This window comes from Camelina sativa, chromosome 3, assembly GCF_030686135.1.
Source record: "Camelina sativa cultivar CO46 ecotype springtype chromosome 3, ASM3068613v1".
Classification (NCBI taxonomy): domain Eukaryota; kingdom Viridiplantae; phylum Streptophyta; class Magnoliopsida; order Brassicales; family Brassicaceae; genus Camelina; species Camelina sativa.
This window is the reverse complement of record NC_141882.1, coordinates 5,218,989-5,240,647: the sequence shown is the minus strand read 5'-3', so window position 1 is coordinate 5,240,647 and position 21,659 is coordinate 5,218,989. Positions and strand designations below refer to the sequence as shown.

The following is a 21,659-nucleotide window of genomic DNA, read 5'->3' as shown; positions in this document are numbered from 1 at the left end:
TTACTCATTTACATTGAACTTATGATGCAAACCAAAAACGGCACGCAGTCTTACTAATAATGTAGAAGACTAGCGTTGTTATCACCTTTCGTGAAATTGGGCCTTTTTGAGCTGAGATAAAGCCCATCAGCTCATCTCGGTTTTAAAACGGAAATTTAATCCGGTTATCTTATCTCATGGTTATCAAGTGAGCTTCACGTGATTGGTTTTGGGGGGTTAGAATCTGGGAAAACCCTAGTCGAACTCGAATCAATAATCCTGGGAGGAGTGAGGCCGCCGGAGGAGAGAGAAAAAGGTACGTGCTTGCGTGCGTTTACTGCGATTCCGATCTCTTTGCTTAATCGATTCTGTTGTCGTAATCGTTTTGAGAAAAGTTTTGATCTTTACTTCCGTTGAAACCCCAATTCGATTTCTTAGTGTTGTATCCGAATCCGATATTCACGTTGTTCAAAAGTACTCATTTTTTTTTTTTTTTTTTATCAAACTTGCTTTTAATTTTGTTCTTTTGTGCAGTTAGGGGTTTGCTTTTGATTTCTCCTTCTCTATCTTCGACCTCGAGAAAGCAAAAAAAATGGCAGAAGAATCGGATACGAACATTGAGATCTGGAAGATTAAGAAACTGATCAAGGGACTTGAGTCAGCAAGAGGTAATGGAACGAGTATGATCTCTCTTATCATGCCTCCTCGTGATCAGGTATCTCGTGTTACCAAGATGCTTGGTGATGAATACGGAACTGCTTCAAACATTAAGAGTCGTGTGAATCGTCAGTCTGTTTTGTCTGCCATCACTTCTGCTCAACAAAGGTTGAAGCTTTACAACAGGGTTCCTACTAATGGTCTTGTTCTCTACACCGGAACCATTGTTAATGATGATGGTAAAGAGAAGAAAGTGACTTTTGATTTCGAGCCCTTTAGGCCAATTAACGCTTCCTTGTACCTTTGTGACAATAAGTTCCATACCGAGGCACTGAATGAGCTTCTAGAGTCTGATGACAAGTTTGGTTTCATCGTTATGGATGGAAATGGGACGCTGTTTGGTACGTTGAGTGGGAATACAAGAGAGGTTCTTCACAAGTTTACTGTTGATCTCCCGAAGAAGCACGGAAGAGGAGGACAATCTGCGCTTCGTTTTGCTAGGCTTAGGATGGAGAAGAGACACAACTATGTTAGGAAAACCGCTGAGCTTGCTACACAGTTTTACATCAATCCAGCTACAAGTCAGCCTAATGTCTCTGGTTTGATCCTCGCTGGTTCAGCTGATTTCAAAACCGAGCTCAGTCAGTCAGAGTTGTTTGATCCTCGTCTTCAAGCTAAGATATTGAATGTTGTTGATGTTTCTTACGGAGGTGAGAACGGTTTCAACCAAGCCATTGAGCTGTCTGCTGAGATTCTATCCAATGTGAAGTTCATACAGGAGAAGAAACTGATTGGAAAGTACTTTGAGGAGATAAGTCAAGATACCGGGAAGTATGTTTTCGGTGTGGAGGATACTCTAAAGGCTCTAGAAATGGGTGCTATCGAAACCCTGATCGTGTGGGAGAATCTGGACATAAACAGGTACGAGCTAAAGAACAGCGCGACAGGAGAAATGGTGGTGAAACACTTGGGGAAAGATCAAGAGTCTGATACAAGCAACTTCCATGATTCAGAGACCAACGCAGAGCTAGAAGTCCAGGAGAAGATGCCTCTGCTCGAATGGTTTGCAAACGAGTACAAACGTTTCGGCTGCACTCTTGAGTTTGTGACAAACAAATCCCAAGAAGGGTCACAGTTTTGCAGAGGATTTGGTGGGATTGGTGGTATGTTGCGTTACCAGCTTGACATGAGGACATTTGATGATTTATCGGATACTGAAGTTTATGAAGATTCTGATTAAAGTGGGACAGCTTTTGGTGATGGTCTCGTTATCGATACAGTGAGGGAAAAATGTGGCATAAAGATGGTCTTTATCAAGAAAAGAAATTTAAGTTTTCTTCTATAGAACATTGAGAATCTTGTCTCTTTCTTAAGCTTTTTTCTTCTCCGACAGTTGAATCTTTTGTTTTGTTCTTCGTTAGACAATTTTCGTGTTGTAATTTTTGAGGATTCTAAACATGTCTTTGTTGTTGTTAGCTTCTGTTTTCTTTTGTCCTAGAAACTTGATGAAGACACAGATAACGATATAAGCTTACTCTGCTTCCATAAACGGTGTCGTTTTACAAAATATATGAATTAAATAAAAAAATTGGAATTATCCAAATTTGTCTCTATTAGTGTAAGTGATAGAGGCGGAATTAGCGGAGGCGATTTCTAGGGTTTCTGGTCGGAATCTCGACTTTGACGATGGGAACGAGTAGCGATCCGATCCAAGACGGTTCCGATGAGCAGCAAAAACGTTCAGAGATCTACACATACGAAGCACCATGGCACATCTACGCAATGAATTGGAGCGTTCGTCGCGATAAGAAGTACCGTCTCGCTATCACCAGCTTGCTCGAGCAGTACCCGAACCGAGTCGAGATTGTGCAGCTCGATGAATCCAATGGAGAGATCCGTTCCGATCCTAATCTCTCCTTCGAGCATCCTTATCCACCAACCAAGACCATCTTCATCCCTGACAAGGAATGCCAAAGACCTGATCTTCTCGCTACTTCTAGTGACTTCCTTCGTCTTTGGCGAATCGCTGATGATCACTCCCGCGTTGAGCTCAAGTCTTGTCTCAATAGCAACAAGAACAGTGAGTTTTGTGGTCCTCTTACTTCATTTGACTGGAACGAGGCTGAGCCGCGTCGAATTGGGACTTCTAGTACTGATACGACTTGCACTATTTGGGACATTGAGCGTGAAGCTGTTGACACTCAGCTAATTGCACATGATAAAGAAGTCTTTGATATTGCTTGGGGTGGTGTTGGTGTTTTCGCCTCTGTCTCAGCTGATGGCTCTGTTAGGGTGTTTGATCTTCGTGATAAAGAACATTCGACTATTATCTATGAGAGCTCTGAGCCAGATACTCCTTTGGTGCGTCTTGGTTGGAACAAGCAGGATCCTAGGTACATGGCTACTATTATTATGGACAGTGCTAAGGTTGTGGTGTTGGACATTCGTTTCCCGGCTCTTCCTGTGGTGGAGCTTCAGCGACATCAGTCTAGTGTCAATGCCATTGCTTGGGCGCCTCATAGCTCTTGCCACATTTGTACTGCAGGAGATGATTCTCAAGCTTTGATTTGGGATATTTCATCGATGGGACAGCATGTTGAAGGTGGTCTTGACCCTATTCTTGCTTACACAGCTGGTGCTGAGATTGAGCAGCTGCAGTGGTCGTCTTCTCAGCCTGATTGGGTCGCCATTGCTTTCTCCACCAAGCTGCAAATTCTCAGGGTTTGATCTTTTAAAAGAATTTATCATCTCTTGTCAGATTAGGTTACCCATTTTCTATCATATAAGGGTCTGGTTACCCTTCTTACTATGTAAAGACTGTTATCAATGGTATTAATGAATCTGCTTGATCTTTCTGGTATCCTCAAATTGCAAAGCTTGAACAGACTCTTGTTGATGTATGATTGATAAGAAAGAATGATTCTTTGATCTTGAACTTTGCTTCATCGCTTTTTCTTTCTTAGTACAATCTTTACAGTCTGATCCATGAGAAGTGTGTATTGAGGTTAACTAGGCATAGTTTTGTATTTGATTAGAGTAATGGACAGCTAGAGTTAATCACACATCTCAGTTCCTATTGCATCTCTTCGACTAGCTTTCTATAGTCAATGCGCAATGGGGAACAAGTCGCAAAATATACCTGCACGTAGGCTCGTATTTTTTCTCAGTGCTTTAAGAACTTGTTAAGTCTAAGCCTTTCAGGCAAATTCATGAAGGTAAATCCTCAACAGAATTTTGGATAGTATGGCTCAGCTGTGCAAAGATGGTCTTAGTTGACAACCCGTCAGTACTTTAGTTCAACTAAGGTTTGTTGTTCTAAAGATTTGGTACTTTTGTTAAGTATAAAAACATTAACCTCAGTTCCAGTGTTGTGATCGTCAAGTCTATACATTTCAACTATATGATCCAGTGGTGATCGGTCGACGCAATGCTTAAATTTGGGAGAGAGGGATGCAAGGCTGGTTTCTTACTCCTGATAATTCGGAGTATCCATTAGCAGTGACTTAAACCGAGTTTTATGTATTATGTTTTAATGATACGTTTCTGGTATTACTATATAAATGGTGACACACCTTTCTTTGAGATTACGACGAAGGTATATAATCTTGTAAAAGGCTTCAGACTATATAAAGATTTTTTTTATTTAATTTTTATATTCACTCGTTCTTAACGTGTCTGTGATTTTCATCTGCAGCAAAGAGATGTCAGAGAAAATCTCGTTTGACTTTTCAATGGTCCTAAGAAGGAATGTCGAGTCACTGATCAAATGTTGTGCAAATGTGACCACATGATGGAGAAGCCCATCCACTTGTGAAGCCCAAGTGAGAGGCAAAGACGTGTGAACGAACCACAACCATACAAGTGTATGACAAAGCTATCCAGAATCTCATCTTCTTTGCCTCCAACTCAGCAATTCTATTTTTCTATATTACCTACCACTCACTGCTTCAACATTACTTTCTGACTCTTCTGCTACATTATACACAGCTTCTCTACGGTAGCTATGGCTTCGGCTACTTTCTCTGTGTCCAAACCATCCCTTCAGGTTTTATTTCATTTCCCTTCCTCATTATCTGCATTCTGCCCTTGACAAGTTTAATCATCATCTAATACTCTCATGTTTTGCGTTTCAGGGTTTCTCTGAGTTTTCAGGACTTCGAAACTCCTCTGCTCTTCCCTTTGGCAAGAAATCTTCTTCCGATGAGTTTGTTTCTTTCGTCAGTTTCCAGACTTCTGCAGTGAGTTTATTTCTTTCTACATTCCTCTCTACTGCTTCTCTTCTCTGTAATATACCTGATGGTGCAATACCTTGTAAACTCGAGAGCTGTTTCTTGTGTTTAAAGCCTTCACCATTGTAGATCTGTCTATCTTTGAATAAGCCTGCAAGCAATGATCAGCCATGACTGCGTCTTTCTTTGTGGTTTTGTGAATCATGTACGTCTTGTTTTGTTTCTGTATTGTAGATGGGAAGCAATGGTGGATACAGGAAAGGGGTGACCGAGGCCAAGATAAAGGTAGCCATCAATGGTTTCGGTAGGATTGGTAGGAACTTCTTGAGGTGTTGGCATGGTCGTAAGGACTCTCCTCTTGATGTTGTTGTCATTAACGACACTGGTGGTGTCAAACAAGCATCGCATCTCCTCAAATACGACTCAACTCTTGGAATCTTTGACGCTGATGTCAAACCTTCTGGAGATGCTGCTCTCTCTGTTGATGGAAAGATCATTCAGATTGTATCTGATCGTAACCCATCTAATCTCCCCTGGGGGTAAGTTAATAAAACCACTTCCCAAATCTTTCAAATTCATCAACACGGCTAGATCTATATTGAATGTTATCGAAAATTTGGTGATGATTGTTAGGGAACTAGGCATTGACTTGGTCATCGAAGGAACCGGAGTGTTTGTTGACAGAGAAGGTGCTGGAAAGCACATTCAGGCTGGAGCCAAGAAGGTTCTAATTACTGCACCTGGAAAAGGTGATATCCCAACTTATGTCGTTGGTGTCAATGCTGAACTTTACAGCCATGAAGATACAATCATCAGCAATGCGTCTTGTACTACAAACTGTCTCGCTCCATTCGTCAAGGTTCTTGACCAGAAGTTCGGTAAGCATCTTGTAAAAGGTTGAACTATTATGTTGCAGTCTTGTAAAAAGCTGAGCAATTTTGTGTTGTGTTAAACTTGGTAGGGATCATAAAGGGTACAATGACTACTACTCACTCATACACTGGTGACCAAAGGTTGTTAGATGCGAGCCACCGTGATCTAAGGAGAGCAAGAGCAGCAGCTTTGAACATTGTTCCAACATCAACAGGAGCAGCCAAAGCCGTGGCTCTTGTGCTCCCTAACCTCAAAGGAAAGCTCAACGGAATCGCATTGCGTGTGCCAACTCCAAATGTCTCAGTGGTTGACTTAGTCGTGCAGGTCTCCAAGAAGACTTTTGCTGAAGAAGTCAATGCTGCTTTCAGAGACGCAGCTGAGAAAGAGCTCAAAGGTATCCTTGACGTCTGTGATGAGCCTCTTGTCTCTGTTGACTTCAGGTGCTCTGATGTATCCTCCACTATTGATTCTTCTCTCACAATGGTTATGGGAGATGATATGGTTAAAGTGATTGCTTGGTATGATAATGAATGGGGTTACTCGCAGAGAGTCGTTGATTTGGCTGACATTTTTGCCAATAACTGGAAGTGAAGACTCAACTTTTAATGTCTGTTCCGATATTTTTTTACTGTTATATGATTCGGAATCTATAATTGTAGTTCCTGAGTTTATTATGCATTTGTTCTATAATTTATAGTAATAAACTTGATTCAAACTTGTTACATCCTCTGCTTAATTTATAACTCTGGTCTGGGAATGCATTTGACAATAAAGAAAGATACAATACTTGTTATGTTACATAACAGGAGGATTGTGGTATTGAAACTGCTTATACAGCTCACAAGAGAAGCAAAAGAGTCAACAGTGCAAAAGGTTGAACGGTGGTATAGCCGATTCGAATCAGATAAAAGAAGGAGAAGAGGGTCCAAACATCTGATTAGGATCTTCATTGACATCTTTGAGAAAACTCTGAACATAAGTTGCGGTGTAGTCATACTCAAAGCAATGTGAATCATTGCTGAGAACCGAACCAATCTTCATCTGTTCTGCATCGCCCTGTTCACCGGTGTTGTCCTGGTAACCAAACAAACTGCTTGACATATCACTGGGAAAAGAAGGTAAGGAAACCTCTTTGCTTTGACCAACATGATCATCATCATAACAATGTGGGAAACTGTTAGTGAGATTAGCCAAAAACTGTTGTTCTTGCAAACAAGAAGTGATAGGAGCAGCAACAGGACGGTGGTTTTCTGGTGGCTGATCTTGAAGAAAACTGAGATTAGAAGATTGTAAACTCATATCAGGTCCCAAAGACACAATGGTGGGATTAACAGAACCTTTGTCTGACGATGACTGTGACAACTGCTGTGGTTGTGTTTGTGAAGAGATGTTTTCAGTGTAGAAGAAGTTGGTTTTAGCTAAAGAGCCACTGATGGATCGAGCAGCAACATCATATGCTGAAGCAGCTTCTTCGGCTGTATCAAATGTTCCAAGCCAATGTCTTTCTTTTGTATTTGGGTTTCTGATTTCAGCTGCATACCTTCCCCATGGACGTCTCCTCACTCCAAGGTACTTCCCTTCTTGTGACTTCTTCTCTTGTTTGCTTTTGCTCTTGTTTCTTGATTTCAACATGTTCACAATATTCAGAGATCAATGCTTCTCTCTCTCTAAGTCTCTTTAAGGGTCCTTTAGGCTGCTCTATATAAACTATAAACGGAGAAAGAAGAGCAAAAGAGTGTGTGAACTTGGTTTTGGGCATTAAATTAAAAGGAATTAGTTGGGAGTTAAAAAATTCAACTCCAAAGTCTTACTTGTCCTTCGTGAACCGTGTCAGTAGAAACAAGAAAGAAAGTGTCTCAAATTTTCTCCATTTTTTGTCCTTTTGCTTTATATTTTCCACACTTTAGCTATATATGGTCTCTGAGGTTACTCATCTTGTGTCATTACATTACATTCAAGCCTTTATAATGTATGGAACCTAGCCAAGTGGTGACAAGGACATTGTCATTTTAGACTCAGACAAAAAAACTGTACAAATGCCAAACTTTCAATGGGGGAACATGTGATATAAGCTTAGGGATTTGGATTAAAAGGATGATTCAGTTAATTTGAAGTCAATCCTTAAGCATTGATCTGTGTGTGATTAGTTAATTCCTATTCTGTGTCCTTTTGTCTTCTTGCATATGGTGTCCAAATTTCCTATAAAGACAATTCTATCTTGATCACTTAAAACAGACAAAGATATCAAAGTTCAAGACAGGTTTAAAATATATCACATGTTGTCTGAAATCAATTTTGCCTCTCTCATGTTTCAATTTTGTTTACATTAGTAGTAGAAGAAGCTATTCAATTGAATCCAAATAGCTAAAGAAACTAATTAACTACAAAACAGTAGCAAGGATCTATTTGACACTCGTCTAACTTAGAAGAATCCTGTACTGTCTTCCTCTGTTCTCAATCTTCCTTCTTCTCCCATAACTCTTAGAAACTCTTCAAGTGCTCTCTGCATCCACTCATACCGACACAGCTCCAATGCTTCTTGAACATTCAACTGCACATTTTCGAGGAATCTCAAAGTTAAGAGATCATATAGGTCATTAAAAGGTTCTACTTCCCTTACATGAATAAGTAACTACACAGTTGAGATTTGAGTATAGAGCTTTGTACCCATTTCCTCTGGCGATTCTCTCGCTCTGGCCAATCCTCGAGTTGTTCGGTAACCTCTAATGCAAACATATATCCTTTGCAACCACCTAGACATTCATCCTCCACTGTGCTACTTTTGCTTCTAAATTCCCAAACTCCTAAAGGATCTTCCTATATATAAACAAAAACATGACCAAAAACGCATCTAGTTAAAACATAGCTTTTTCATTGTCCTGTTTTTAAAAAGTTAGGGAAACTTACTCTAAGTATTCCTTTAACACCTGCTTCTTCCATGGCTTCACGAGAAGCAGCTTCACGCACAGTCTCATCATCTTCCCATCCTCCCTGAATAATAATACACACAAAAATGGGCAATTGCAAAATGACAGTAGTAAAGAGAGAGAGAGAGAGACTCAATAGATAAAAAAAAGAACCTTTGGGAAGACAAGATCATGACGGTTAGGAGATGAAACCATAAGAACTTCAAGCTTGTTTACAAAGTCAACAACACTAGTTGAGTCTTGTTCAATTTCTTCAGCTTTAATCAGCCTATACGGAATGCATCTGTTCACAAATGTGTGTAAGAGGAAGAATTAGATAATCAACAATAACTTTGATTTTTGTGATTTAAGGGTTTCTTGAATATTTTCAAGATTTACAAATCATAATACCATATAGTAAATATAAAAACTGATTTTTTTGTTATTATGTTTGGGGTTTGGTTGGTTGGTACCCAGAAACGAGACGGAAGTTGTTGTCGTCGTAACGTTGACGATCCCGTCCGGTTCGAGAAGAAAGAACCGACATTGATGAATCTCTGAGAGACACGAAGGGATTGAGAAAGAAACAGAGAGAAAGAAATGCGTCTGCTACGTTCTTGAAAAACCCTGTTCTTCTTGTAAATTGTGGTTACTAAGAAGAAACATGATGATCATAGCTTTCATGACGAATCCATCTTCTTCTTCGTTTCCAGAATTAACGAATCCACGAGAAAGAGAGAGAGATAATCTCAAGCTCACAAAAAAAAAAAAAAAACGTTTTTGTTTGTTTAATTTCTTGCTATTTTTGCGGAGAAGAAAGAGGAGTTGGACCGACGAGAGCATTCATTGTTTTGTAAGTTGTAACCATCACCTATCTCTCTCTATTTAATCAATTCCGAAATTAATAATATGTTATTTTTTTGTGTTACCATTTTTGTGCTGAAAAAGCAGAAGAACCACACACACAATTTCCAAGCAAGTCACACTGAAGGATCTGATTCCGTATTTGACTTATTACTGTTTATCTCATTGAGTTTATATTCTCCACTTAAGAGAACTATTCCATGATTGATTCTATAAAACTTATCCTTATAGGTGTTTTGTGAGAAGCCACTTCGAATATATTAATACTCGGTAAATTAATAACCTCTATAAATTAATAAATTTTTCCGGTCCCAAGTTGGAACTAATGTAATTTTGGACATTATTCGATAAAATAATAAATTAATAACTTTTTTAAAAATCCCATGTAAAAATATGGTCCATAAATATCATAAATTAATAATACAAATAAACTAGTATATATATATATATATCTAAGAAAATCTAATGAAATATGAATTTGTTGTTGTTTGTTTGTTCTTGAATTTGCATTCTTGTTGGATAGCATCTCTAATCTTTCTGACTACATCAAAAACTTATGGTGTTGTCTTCTCAAATCGAATCCAAAAATTGTACAGAGTTCTTGACGCGATAATTGCTTCCTTACGTGTAATTGGTTCTAAAGGTACCGTCATATCTTCTTTAACTTCATCGTCACCTTGAAAAATAGTAGTAGCAATTTCTTCTAAACTCTGAATTTCTGATAAAAAATTTTCTTCATAATTAATTATTAATTTATCGATAAATTAAAACCTGTATAAATTAATAAAATTTCATGGTCCTGACCTTATTAATTTATAGAGGTTCTACTGTAGTTGTTTGTGTATGGCTAGCTAGTGAGAATAACTTATAGGAAATCAATTTCCTTTTCGGCCCATCAGAATTGTTTGTTATGATTTTATCAAATGTTATATATCCAAGTTTTATTTTATTGTATTTTTGCTGAAATAGTGAAATTAGTCTGAGTTTATCCAAATTTTATAAAAATAATTTGTTTTAGAAATCAAAATAAATATTATTAAAAAAATAATATAAATAAAAAATCGAATATGTATACTCTCCTAGTCGAAATTGAAGTACGTAGCTTTTCTTCTTTAATTTACTTTTTCTTTTTAATTATTGTTTTGATTTAAAAAAATTGTGGGATTAATGAACATTTCCTTTTTCCTAATTGGGTAATAATCCTTTATAGATTAGAACTTGCGGCTAAGTGTGTATAAAAAGAGAAGCATATAGCCCGGAACCATTCACTTCGTATCAAATTGTGGTCATGGGAAAAGAAACGCAAGCGATTGTATCATCATCATCACAAAGAAAGAGAAGAATCAAGAAGCTAGTGAATATTGCATCACCATCGTCACTACCAGAAAATGTCGTTGAGGAAATCTTCTTAAAGCTTCCGGTAAAATCCCTAATGAGACTTAAATCCCTCTCGAAGCAATGGAGATCAACGATCGAGTCTCACTTTTTCTCACATATGCACTTGAAGATCGCTCAGCGATCACACGTAGATCATGCAAAAGTCATGATAATCACTTGGAATCCAGACATAAAGAATATTAGTTTTAGGACCATCTCTTTGGAATCGGTTAGGTTCTTACCCTCTAATCTTTTCACATTCCCTCACGCATTCCGATTCCATGATGCGACATACGCTTCTGAAAGCTGTGATGGACTTTTCTGCGTGCATTCCCCAAACACACAAGAGATATATGTCGTTAATCCGGCAACACGTTGGTTTCGACAACTTCCTCCGGCTAGGTTTCAGATTTTAATGGACAAGCTAAACCCCACTCTAGATACTTTTGGAGACGTGCAAGTGCAATCAATCTCTCATCTAGCATTCGTGAAGGCCAATGATTACAAATTAGTGTGGTTGTATAATTCCGACATGTATAACTCTGATGCCTCAAGTCCGGATGAGAGAGTTACCAAGTGCGAGGTTTTTGATTTCAAGGCAAATACTTGGAGATACTTGACTTGCACTCCAAGTTATCGGATATATCATGACCAAAAGCCAGTATCTGTGAACGGGTCACTTTATTGGTTTACAGAACCATATAATACCGAAATCAAAGTGATAGCTCTTGATATTCGTACCGAAACATTCCGGTTGCTGCCTAAGCCTAGCTTTATTACTAGTTCAGATCCTAGCTATATTGACATGTACACTTTGGATAATAGTTTGTGCATGTATGAAACAGAAGGGAACAAAAAAATCCAAGAGATTTGGAAGTTGAAATCATCGGAAGACGTATGGGAGAAGATTTATACCATAAATTTGCTTTCTTCTTATTATTCTCATTTCGATTTTCTCGACGGATTTAGTTCAACCGATGGATTTAATTGGCCCCAAAAGGATTTGGTTAAGCCATCCATACCCGTGGCGATATACAAGAAAAAGAAGATCCTGCTCTCACATCCCTATACCCGCAATTTGGTAAATCCCCAAACAGAACGTCTCTGCTCATTTTTCAAACATTTTTTGTGTATTTTAGGATCGGTTACTTATTTTCCAAGTTTGATCTCTCATATTTAAACCAAAGTACTATCTACTTCTTTTGTTGCGTTTTGAAGCATGAAAGAAAGTACTCATTTTATGCTTTACTGACTAGATTTGTGATTTATTTCGAATTTAATTAGAATTGGTTACATTTTTGAGTCTCTTTTGTTGGATCATCAACATTATCATGCATGAATGTATTATCCTCCATCATATATTTCTAGATGTTGGAAACACATCAAGAAGAGCTTTGCTCATGAATTATGATTTTTCACTATTCTTTTTGTTTACTCCACGTACCTAAGCTGAACAGAGATTACTTAACCCAAAGACACTACTGCGTAATTACTTTTTAAAAGTACGTAGAGACATTTATGTCTTGTCTTTACATTGAAAAAGTTTTCTTCCAGTAGTTTTAGAAACAAATAATTATTTTAATTCATTTTTGAAAAACATAATGAAAAATCCATATATAGAATCGTACTACTTGATTACTGTAACATTTAATACCTTAATATTTGGTTATTAATATTAAAGATATATAAATGTAGAATAATTAATTAATAATTAGAGATACTGAAAAAAAAAAGAAGAATATTATAATAGGTTATATATACGTGACATATAGTGATCTGATTAGATTATTATAGCTTATCTAATTGATATTTTCTAACTTTTTCATTAAGTGGTATATATCTAAGGTTTTCTGCCAAAAATAGTAATTAATACTAGAAAATCTGGTCTAATTTTGTATTTCATAATTCATATAACTTCTTGTCCTTTTTGAACTTAAAATCATTATCTTTGAGGTCAAATTTTGAGATAACATTACTAAAAACCTTGAAGTTAACCAAATTTAAAGCCTAATTAATTTTTCTATATTTTTTAAAATATGGATTTCCTTGTTAACTATAAATAACACACATTCGTTCATATCATAAGAAAATATAAGAAGGCAACGATGGAAGCAATTGCATTATCAACAACATCACTAATGAACGACGTCATAGAGGAAATCTTGTTGAAACTTCCTGTGAAATCAATAATTCGACTCAAGTCTCTCTCAAAACAATGGTGATCGACGATCCAGTCTCGCGGTTTTGCAGAGAGACACTTGAAGGTTGCCCAACGATCCCACAAGGAACACTCAAAAGTCATCGCCATGTCCGACCACTTATCAGAAGATGCGCGTCGTGTGATTTGTTTTAGGACAATCATCTCCTTAGATTCGACTCCACTTCTATCGTTTACTCTTCCCAAATGCCATCCTATCTACTCTCATTTCTACTTTTCTAAAAGTTGTGACGGCCTTTTCTGCATCTATTCCTCGAAATCAGAGTTTATATATGTAGTTAATCCGGCCACACGGTGGCTTAGACAACTTCCTCCGGCTAGGATTCAGATTTTGATGCACAAGCTGATACCCAATCTAGATGTGTATGATCCCGCTCTATTCTCTTTCATGACACTAGTCCCAACTCTAGCAATCGTGAAGGATATCGATTACAAATTAGTGTGGCTATATAATTCTGATGAGTATAATTCGGATGCATCGAGTCCAAACGAGGGACTTACCAAGTGCGAAGTTTTTGATTTTAGGGTAAACTCGTGGAGGTACTTGACTTGTACTCCAAGTTATCTGATATGTAATCAACAAGGTCCGGAATATGTAAACGGCTCGAATTATTGGTTCACAGAACCATACAATGGCGAAATCAAAGTAATAGCTCTTGATATACATAATGAAACGTTTCGGTTGTTGCCTAAGATTCATCCGGTTATCGCCACTTCGAGTCCTAAGGAAATTTACATGTGCACTCTAGATAAGAGGTTGTGCATCATGACGAAGGTGCGCAATACGAAACTCAACGAGATTTGGAGATTGGAAACATCAGAAGACATGTGGGAGAAGGTTTATATAATAGATTTGTTTTCTTCTTCTTCTTCCGAGTCTCTATTCCAATACTATACTCATTGGAAACCGGTGATGATATGCGATAACAAGAAGATATTGTTCTCATGTCTTCACGCCAAAAATCTAATAGAATACGATCCACAAACAAAATCCGTCTGTTCAGTTTTCAATCATGCTGATCAGTGCAAAATCTTTAGACATGTTCCTTATATCCAAAGTTTGATCTCTAATATATAAAATGCATACTCACATCTTTTAATGTATTTTGGTTTCTTGATGTATTTCTTGATGTAACTAGGATGAGGTTACATTACTTATAAATATTTTAATTTAGACCAAACTCGAGACATTTTGTTAACAGGTTGAAATTTTGTACCCAACACACATGTTTTCAAAACTATATAAAACAGTGATCCTTCAGTACAAGGTTAAAATTGATGAAACTAGGAAAGAAAATTGCTGACTAATAAAAAGCTTAGATCTAGCTATGTTCCACACAGATGCTTCCTTCTGTTTCGCAATCAATTAAACCTGCCGTGTCTAAAAGCATTCATTTGATTTGTTCAGGTAACAAGTCGTGCCCTTATTCGCATGTTTAGTTAGAAACACAAAATATTTGATATACTACACTAATCATTCTCTCTAACAGTAATTGATTTCAAATATATAAAATATGATGGACTAAATGGAGACAAATCATATTTAAATAAAGAACCACTCATGTACTCGTGTTGATGTGCTGGAAGCATGCACGAGCATCTATTGATCTTTACCGATTGGACAAGTTTTATTTTTGGTTCCATTATGTTAGGTATTTAACGAGAGCCTCGGCATCACACAACAAAAAAAATTTAATATACGCAATGAATGGAATTCTCCTTGACAAATAGTCCAAAGTTGTAGCGGTTAACTTTGGATGCCACGATCCCCTAATCTGATGACAGAGATCCCAATCCATGCTCTTTAACTTGGTTATATATTACGTTGGTTACATATTTGAGATCTGGATTCTATTTTATTTTATCATCATACCATCTCATACTTGGACATGTTGTATGTAACAATGAAAATGAAAAGACTAACGAATACATCTTCTTTTTAGAAACAGAGCTTTTGCTTATGAATTTACAGTTCTAAATCAACTCATAAATGAAAAATTAAGCAGAATTATTGAGAAACAATGACATTTTGGCAAAATAGCGATCGTTTGTTATGAATAAACAACATGCCTATCGGATAATATAACCAATTTTTTTTTTCATTTGGTTCCATTAATGCTTTGTTTCTTTACATGCTTCCAAATACATCAAAGCAATTTACACATGAGAGATCAAACTCTGAAAATAAGAAACATATCTTCTACACAGAGGACGTTGGAAAATTGACAAAGAGATTTTGCCAGGGGATCGTATTTGATTAGATTGCGGGCATAGCGATGTGAGAGCAGGATCTTCTTGTTTTTGCATATAGCCACCGGTGTGGATGGTTCAACCAAATCCTTTTGCGTCCAATTAAATCCATCGTGAAACTCAGATAAAGAAGAAGAACAATAAAGCAAATCTATGGTGTAAATCTTCTCCCATGAGTCTTCCGATGATTTTAACCTCCAAATATGTTGGATCGTCGTATCTCCTTCTCTTTTCGACATGCGTACAAATCATTGTCCAAAGTGCACATGTCGATATGGTTAGGATCTAAACTAGCAATAGCCGGATTAATCTTAGGTAACACCCGAAACTTTTCGGTGTGAATATCGAGAGCTACTACTTTGATTTCGCCATAGTATGGTTCCGTGAACCAATAAATAGACCCGTTTGCAGATGTTGGCGCTTGGTCACAGAATAACCGATAACTTGGAGTGCAAGTCAAGTACCTCCAAGTGTTTGCCCTAAAATCAAAAACCTCGCATTTGGTAAGTTCCTCGTTTGGACTCGAAGCATCTGAATTATACATCCACACCAATTTGTAATCAATGGCCTTAACGAAAGCTATATAACAGACTGACTTTACGTCACTCCAAGTTTCTGGAGTGGGGTTCAATTTGAGCATCGAAATCTGAAACCTAGCCGGAGGAAGTTGTCGGAGCCACCGTGTGGCCGGATTAACTACATATATGGCTAGTGTTCTGACGGAATGGATGCAAAAAGTCCATCACAGCTTTCAGAAGCATACATCCAGTGAAGAAATCCTTGAGAGAAAGTGATAAGAGTGGAGGACATAACAGAAGCCGATTCCAAACAGATTGTACTAAAGCCGATGTCTATGTCTGGACGAGGCAGCTTACCTTTACTCCCTTTGAAAGGATATTCTTCAGAGATGACCATGACCTTAGGGTAATCCAAGTGTGAACGCTTGGCGATCTCCAAGTGTCTCTCTTCAAAACTGCGAGACTCGATCGTCCATTTCCACTGTTTCGAGAGAGACTTTAGGCGGATTAGGGCTTTCACCGGAAGTCGTAAGAAAAATTCCTCTACAACATCGTTTGGTAGTGATGATGCAAACACTAGCTTCTCGTTTCTTCCTCTTCTTAATATTCTTCTTCTCTTTCTTTGCGATGATGATGCAATGGCTTGTTTCTCCTTTTTCATAGTTGATTCCTTCTATTTTGATACGTACGAATGAATTGTCTCTACTCTGTATCTCTTTTTATACACGTATATATAGCAGCAAATTTTTATATTTTCCATCCAAGTTATATTGGAAAAGGGATTAAATTACATATTGAAATCTCCAAAGACAATAACTGTAAAGAGGACTATAAATTTAGAAAAAGACTTAAAAGATTAAAAAAAAAAACAAAGCCGATAAACCTATGTTTTTACCAATTAGAAAATAAGTTTGCGTAAATTCTAATCTATAAAATATCAGGAAAAGATGACATATATCTTATAATAAAAAGTTAGTTTATTAAAATTAGTAATCAGCATGTTTGACGCATACCAAATTTAAAGATTTATGTAAATAAAAAATATATATAACTTAAAATACATAATTTAAAGGGATATATATATATAAAGTTATATAATTAATTCGACTAAAAAAATTAGTAAGGATATATATACTTCGATAATCTCCAAATTTAAAGTTATATAAAAGCAAGAAAACTTGAAAAACTAAATTGTATTCTAGAAAATAGTATGTTTTAAAGAAATTAGCTATTTTAAAAGTCTTAATGTTTTTTTCTTAACTTTCATTTTAGAGGAACTGAGCAGTGGGGTTATTAGGCCCAAAACCCAAATTAATCATTTTAGTATGGATTTAAAGGAAAACGTATGAGCCGTTTACAATATCTACTCTGTTTTCATTCATGTCTTCGTTTCTTTACACGTTGACATATACAGATCAACCTTACCATTTCATTCTTCAAGTTCATTCACTATCTATTTCTAAAATATTCATACATATATATGAGGTTTTTCCTCCTTTGATCAACCACATGTCATGCCCTATTTTGGTAAATTATCCTTTATAAGGATGTTATTGTTTTGGTAATGTTATTATCTTCATTATATAAATATTCTAGTACCACAAACTCCAAAGCGGATTTTGTGCAAATCTTTTGATGAAAAATAATTTAAAAATATCAAGATAACAATTTAAGTTAAAGATCATCATCAGTGTATCGACGATATCATAACTAATCTAGACAATGTTAGGAGCTCCAAAACATATATTAGTTTATTGATTTAGTTCATTTTTCATAATTAAAATAAACTACCGGAGGGTTTGTCTGTTTTCCACTTAGGTTTATTGGATCTGTGGATTTGGATTTGCGGTAATGATTTAATCATGTATTATTTATGAAGATTTAACCTACAAAACAAATATCAAAATTAATTTTATCATCTTCGATAAGAGAGAATAATAGATTAAGTGATAAATGTACTGCAACAGATATATCAAATATGTAAAGAAAAACCTTTTTTGACCTGAATCAAAGTTTAAAACACTAATGAATACAAAACCAAAGGTAATTTGTTTTAAACAAGATTTCAAGCATTTCTAACTTTATATTCTCTGTCTTAGAATTCTTTATTCTATGTGTATTTGCAAGTCAAATGTCAAGAAAACATAAGAAACTGAGACTAAACAAAATTCACCAATTTTGAGAAACAACAATTCAAGACATGTCACACAAAGATTAACCCATTGAAATGAAACGTTAACACAAGATCCATAACCAAAATCCAACAACCACAAAAATCCAACAAACGTACCCTCCGGTGGTAAAGATCAACAAACGGTATGAAGAACAAAAGGCTGAGAACCAAGATCCACAAAAATCCAAATTAAACCCAATAACCACAAAAATCCGATAACCACAAAATCCAAAAAAAAAAACTCGCTGATCCGGTGGTTTACTGAAGCAACAAAAGCAGAAAACAAACCTTAGAGATTCATTTTCTAGACGGCGTCCGGACCACCACCACTAGACGACCCACAACGCATGTTTGCATACATGTTTGCGGAATGACGGATTCTATCCATAACCCACTTAGAAGCCGCCCCGAGAAAACTCATAATCATTAATCAAATGATACATACGTTGATTAAAGCGAAACAATTTTATTTCCTGCATAGAGTAGTACTAATTAAGATAATAGATGTGTGTGTGTGCAAGTAAAACAGTGTGAAATGGGAGACTAGAAAAAAAGAATAAAGAATTCTAAAGAGATGTATGTAAACATGGCTATATACATTGTGCTTTCCTTATATATATATGTATATATATATATTTAGCAATCATTATTGGCTATATCGTAGTAGTAGTAGCGTATGAGAGAGACCCACCAGCAGAACTAGACTCATCAACGTTTTTTATATTAAAAAATGGAGTTTTGTTTTCTTTTTTATTTAACATATACATTTTTAAAAAAGAAAAAACATACAATACAGTGAGTTAGTGATCATTACCATCAATAATTTAAATATTTTTATATTATATGATACTTTACAATTATCATCAATAAGAGAGAATAGTAGATTAAGTGATAAATGTACTGCAACAGATATATCAAATATGTAAAGAAAAACCTTTTTGACCTGAATCAAAGTTTAAAGGTAATTTTAAACAAATTCGATCGATTTCAGTGTATACTAAGAAAACAACCAGACATCGAAGCTGAACTATTGGCAACCAAAAAACAAGAAAACGAAGTATTTTATTGGTTGTTTTATAATAATTTAGTAAACAATTATGCATTTACTTAAGAATTTTAGATGCTGTAAAAAAAAACACAATTATATATAGATAAAAATAAAAAATAGTTTGGGCTAAGGCCCAGTATAGCGTGTATTCTTAACCCTCTAACTGAGGTGGAGAGGTTTCGTTTTTTGATGTTTGGCCTTTGTTCTGTACTTCTGTTTAATTTTTTCTGTTTGCAAGCAATTCCTTAAAAAAATCTTACGTAATTTTTATACTTAATTACTTATAATCACACAAAATGAAATATTTATTTCTGGATCATTAGTATCTTCGATGTATGCAAAGTTCATTGCCTTATCATCGACCTCATAACTCATAAGTTGCTGAAGACTCCACCTATGACCTATTGTTATTTACTTCAGAATTGTGCCTCTCAGATTAATCTCAAACCCATAAAGCTTTTCTATTTATTAACCCCTTGGCTGGTGGAAGTGAAAAGAGGCAAATGAAGTCACATGAATTAAGAGGAAGAAACCAAAAATAGGCATGTGAAACAGTTAAGGACCCATACTTTGGTCCGTGAACATATTCATTGCAATTCTTTGTTTCTTAGTAAGACACGCACACACACTCACACATGGGAACAAAAGAATCTGTCTTCTTCTCTGTTCTCTTATTTATATTTACTTGGCAACAAATCTTTCTTGTGCAGAACAGAAGAAAAAAAAAGAAACACCCATGGCTCTGTTCTCTAGCTTCTTCGCAGTTTCCGCGTCTCTCATGATCCTCGTGTCCCTTCAATGGACTCTGGTTTGCAGTGAATCCACAATCTCAGCTTCTCCCGCTGTTTTACCGTATATCAGTGCACCAGATATGTCTTCGTTTTTCCCTTCTCCGACCAATGAATGGTCAGTCGATACAGCAACCTCTCCTGTTCCAGAGCCAAACGCGCCTGGTCCAAGTTCAGGCCTACCTAATGGGAAGATTACAGGCAGCTCAATGAGGCTCCGTCCTGATCTTTTGTTGTTTCTGCTCATTGTTGGAATCCGTAGCTTCTTATGTGTTGACTTATCAATGCTCGCTAGGTTTCTGCATTATTAATCTACGTGTAATCTTTATTGGTTATCATCGTTCTTTCTTCTGGTCTTTTTTGTTTTGAGAAAAAGTATACGAGTGTAAACTGTGTAATTTTCCTTAAGCTGCAGACTCTGAATCAGAGTCTCTAATGAATAGTTTTGTAAAAAAAAGGACTTTAATCGATTAGACAACATAAGAAAAAAAGATTTCATTAAAAAAGCATAGTCAGAGAAAAAGCAGTTTGTTTAAAGCCAAAATACCAAATAGCAAAGTGTTGAATAATATACTCTGATTGATATAAAAATGGCTTAAACATATCCTAAGATGGCTAGAGGGAGAGATTTTTCACATACTTGTTAGTCGAATCATACAAGTGTTCAAGAATTAGAGTAAAGTGAATAATATACTCTGATTGATATAAAAATGTTGAATAATATACTTTGATTGATATAAAAGTGGCTTAAACATATCCTAAGACGGCTAGAGGTAGAGACTTTCACATACCTGTTAGCTGATCAACAAACGTTGGACAGCGCTGCGTTTTGGCTTATTTAATATAGTGGAAGATGAAAATGAGGGCATTACATAGTTTTTGGAGAAAAAACCCTAGTTATATCAAACTGGTATGGACCAAAGATCCCAAACCGAACCAAAATAAAAATAAAATTCCAAACTTGAAATTTGAAAAAAAAAACCCTGATAACAGACACAAAAATTCCGAATAGAAAAACCGTACAGATCTGATTTGATCTAGAAATGCAATTTGGTTTCTAAACCGATCCAAAACCGAAAAGCTTTGGACATGGTGTGATATAATATTTTATACATAGTTTTTGCACCTTTGATCAACCACATGTCATGCCCTGTTTTGGTAAATTATCCTTCCATATTTTATTGTTTTGTTAATGTTATTATCTTCATTAAATAAAAATTCGAGTACCACAAACTCCAAAGCCGATTTTGTACAAAATATAGTAATGCTATAGGTTAACTATTGTTTGGAAACCACAAGATGATATTTTTATTGACATTCGAAAATTTAACCTACAAAACTAATACTAAAATTATTTGGATCATCATCAATAAGAGAGAATATTATATTAAGTGAGAAATGTACTGCAACATATATATCAAATATGTAAATAAAAACCTTTTTGGTCCTGAATTATAGTTTAAAACACTACTGAATACAAAGCCAAAGGTAATTTTAAAAAATTTCGATCAATTTCAGTGTACCAAGAAAACAACCAGACATCTAAGCTGGTTGTCTTATAATAATTTAGTAATACAATTATGCATTTACTTGAGAATTTTAGAAAGAAAAAACAATTACATATATATAGATCAGAAAATAATTTGGGCCAAGGCCCAGTATAGCGTGTATTCTAACTATACGAGTGTAATTTTCCTCAGTACCTCGTAAACTCTGATAAATAGTTTTGAACAAAATAAAACGATTTTAATCGTTTACACAGTTGTTTAAGCCAAAATA

The 21,659-nt window shown here is 35.9% G+C and overlaps 5 protein-coding genes and 4 pseudogenes across 7 annotated transcripts; 6 read left to right on the top strand and 3 right to left on the bottom strand.

Annotated features, from left to right (window-relative positions):
- The first annotated feature begins 147 nt into the window (after positions 1 to 147).
- LOC104771858 (eukaryotic peptide chain release factor subunit 1-2) lies at positions 148 to 2,111 on the top strand. The gene is made up of 2 exons (XM_010496466.3): positions 148 to 295; positions 514 to 2,111. Exon 2 carries the CDS (start codon positions 572 to 574, stop codon positions 1,874 to 1,876), a length of 1,305 nt encoding a protein of 434 aa, XP_010494768.1. The 5' UTR covers positions 148 to 295; positions 514 to 571; the 3' UTR covers positions 1,877 to 2,111.
- Positions 2,112 to 2,195: 84 nt separating this feature from the next.
- Positions 2,196 to 3,496, top strand: LOC104771848 (WD repeat-containing protein LWD1). The gene has a single exon (XM_010496455.3). The coding sequence runs from the start codon at positions 2,323 to 2,325 to the stop codon at positions 3,361 to 3,363; it is 1,041 nt and encodes a 346-aa protein (XP_010494757.1). The 5' UTR covers positions 2,196 to 2,322; the 3' UTR covers positions 3,364 to 3,496.
- Positions 3,497 to 4,476: 980 nt separating this feature from the next.
- On the top strand, positions 4,477 to 6,460 carry LOC104771836 (glyceraldehyde-3-phosphate dehydrogenase GAPA2, chloroplastic). Its single transcript, XM_010496445.2, has 5 exons — positions 4,477 to 4,681; positions 4,770 to 4,874; positions 5,100 to 5,404; positions 5,499 to 5,743; positions 5,827 to 6,460. Exons 1-5 carry the CDS (start codon positions 4,640 to 4,642, stop codon positions 6,327 to 6,329), a joined length of 1,200 nt encoding a protein of 399 aa, XP_010494747.2. The 5' UTR covers positions 4,477 to 4,639; the 3' UTR covers positions 6,330 to 6,460.
- A 10-nt stretch (positions 6,461 to 6,470) lies between these two features.
- On the bottom strand, positions 6,471 to 7,370 carry LOC109130239 (ethylene-responsive transcription factor ERF088 pseudogene; annotated as a pseudogene). Its single transcript, XR_015595196.1, has one exon. The product of XR_015595196.1 is annotated as an ethylene-responsive transcription factor ERF088 pseudogene (transcript).
- Positions 7,371 to 7,982: 612 nt separating this feature from the next.
- On the bottom strand, positions 7,983 to 9,553 carry LOC104771831 (nudix hydrolase 12, mitochondrial-like; annotated as a pseudogene). The gene is made up of 5 exons (XR_015595197.1): positions 9,118 to 9,553; positions 8,819 to 8,948; positions 8,646 to 8,729; positions 8,406 to 8,555; positions 7,983 to 8,289 (listed from the first exon to the last, which is right to left on the bottom strand). The product of XR_015595197.1 is annotated as a nudix hydrolase 12, mitochondrial-like (transcript).
- Positions 9,554 to 10,796: 1,243 nt separating this feature from the next.
- Positions 10,797 to 12,065, top strand: LOC104778700 (putative F-box/kelch-repeat protein At1g12870 pseudogene; annotated as a pseudogene).
- A 911-nt stretch (positions 12,066 to 12,976) lies between these two features.
- Positions 12,977 to 14,284, top strand: LOC104778699 (putative F-box protein At1g12855 pseudogene; annotated as a pseudogene).
- A 976-nt stretch (positions 14,285 to 15,260) lies between these two features.
- Positions 15,261 to 18,632, bottom strand: LOC109131374 (putative F-box protein At1g12855). The gene is given in 5 exon segments (XM_087495146.1): positions 15,261 to 15,331; positions 15,334 to 15,592; positions 15,595 to 16,091; positions 16,094 to 17,757; positions 18,333 to 18,632. Coding segments are annotated over 4 exon segments (1,266 nt in total). The 5' UTR covers positions 16,533 to 17,757; positions 18,333 to 18,632.
- A 1,051-nt stretch (positions 18,633 to 19,683) lies between these two features.
- Positions 19,684 to 20,384, top strand: LOC104771821 (uncharacterized). The gene has a single exon (XM_010496432.3). The coding sequence runs from the start codon at positions 19,829 to 19,831 to the stop codon at positions 20,189 to 20,191; it is 363 nt and encodes a 120-aa protein (XP_010494734.2). The 5' UTR covers positions 19,684 to 19,828; the 3' UTR covers positions 20,192 to 20,384.
- Positions 20,385 to 21,659: the final 1,275 nt, after the last annotated feature.

What these genes read in the sequence shown, in the direction of transcription:
- LOC104771858 (XM_010496466.3), top strand. Translation starts at nt 572, where the DNA reads ATGGCAGAAGAATCGGATACGAACATTGAGATCTGGAAGATTAAGAAA.
- LOC104771848 (XM_010496455.3), top strand. Translation starts at nt 2,323, where the DNA reads ATGGGAACGAGTAGCGATCCGATCCAAGACGGTTCCGATGAGCAGCAA.
- LOC104771836 (XM_010496445.2), top strand. Translation starts at nt 4,640, where the DNA reads ATGGCTTCGGCTACTTTCTCTGTGTCCAAACCATCCCTTCAG. An exon ending in TGTCCAAACCATCCCTTCAG is followed by an intron (nt 4,682 to 4,769) that starts GTTTTATTTCAT and finishes TTTGCGTTTCAG; the next exon opens with GGTTTCTCTGAGTTTTCAGG. An exon ending in TCAGTTTCCAGACTTCTGCA is followed by an intron (nt 4,875 to 5,099) that starts GTGAGTTTATTT and finishes TCTGTATTGTAG; the next exon opens with ATGGGAAGCAATGGTGGATA.
- LOC104771821 (XM_010496432.3), top strand. Translation starts at nt 19,829, where the DNA reads ATGGCTCTGTTCTCTAGCTTCTTCGCAGTTTCCGCGTCTCTCATGATC.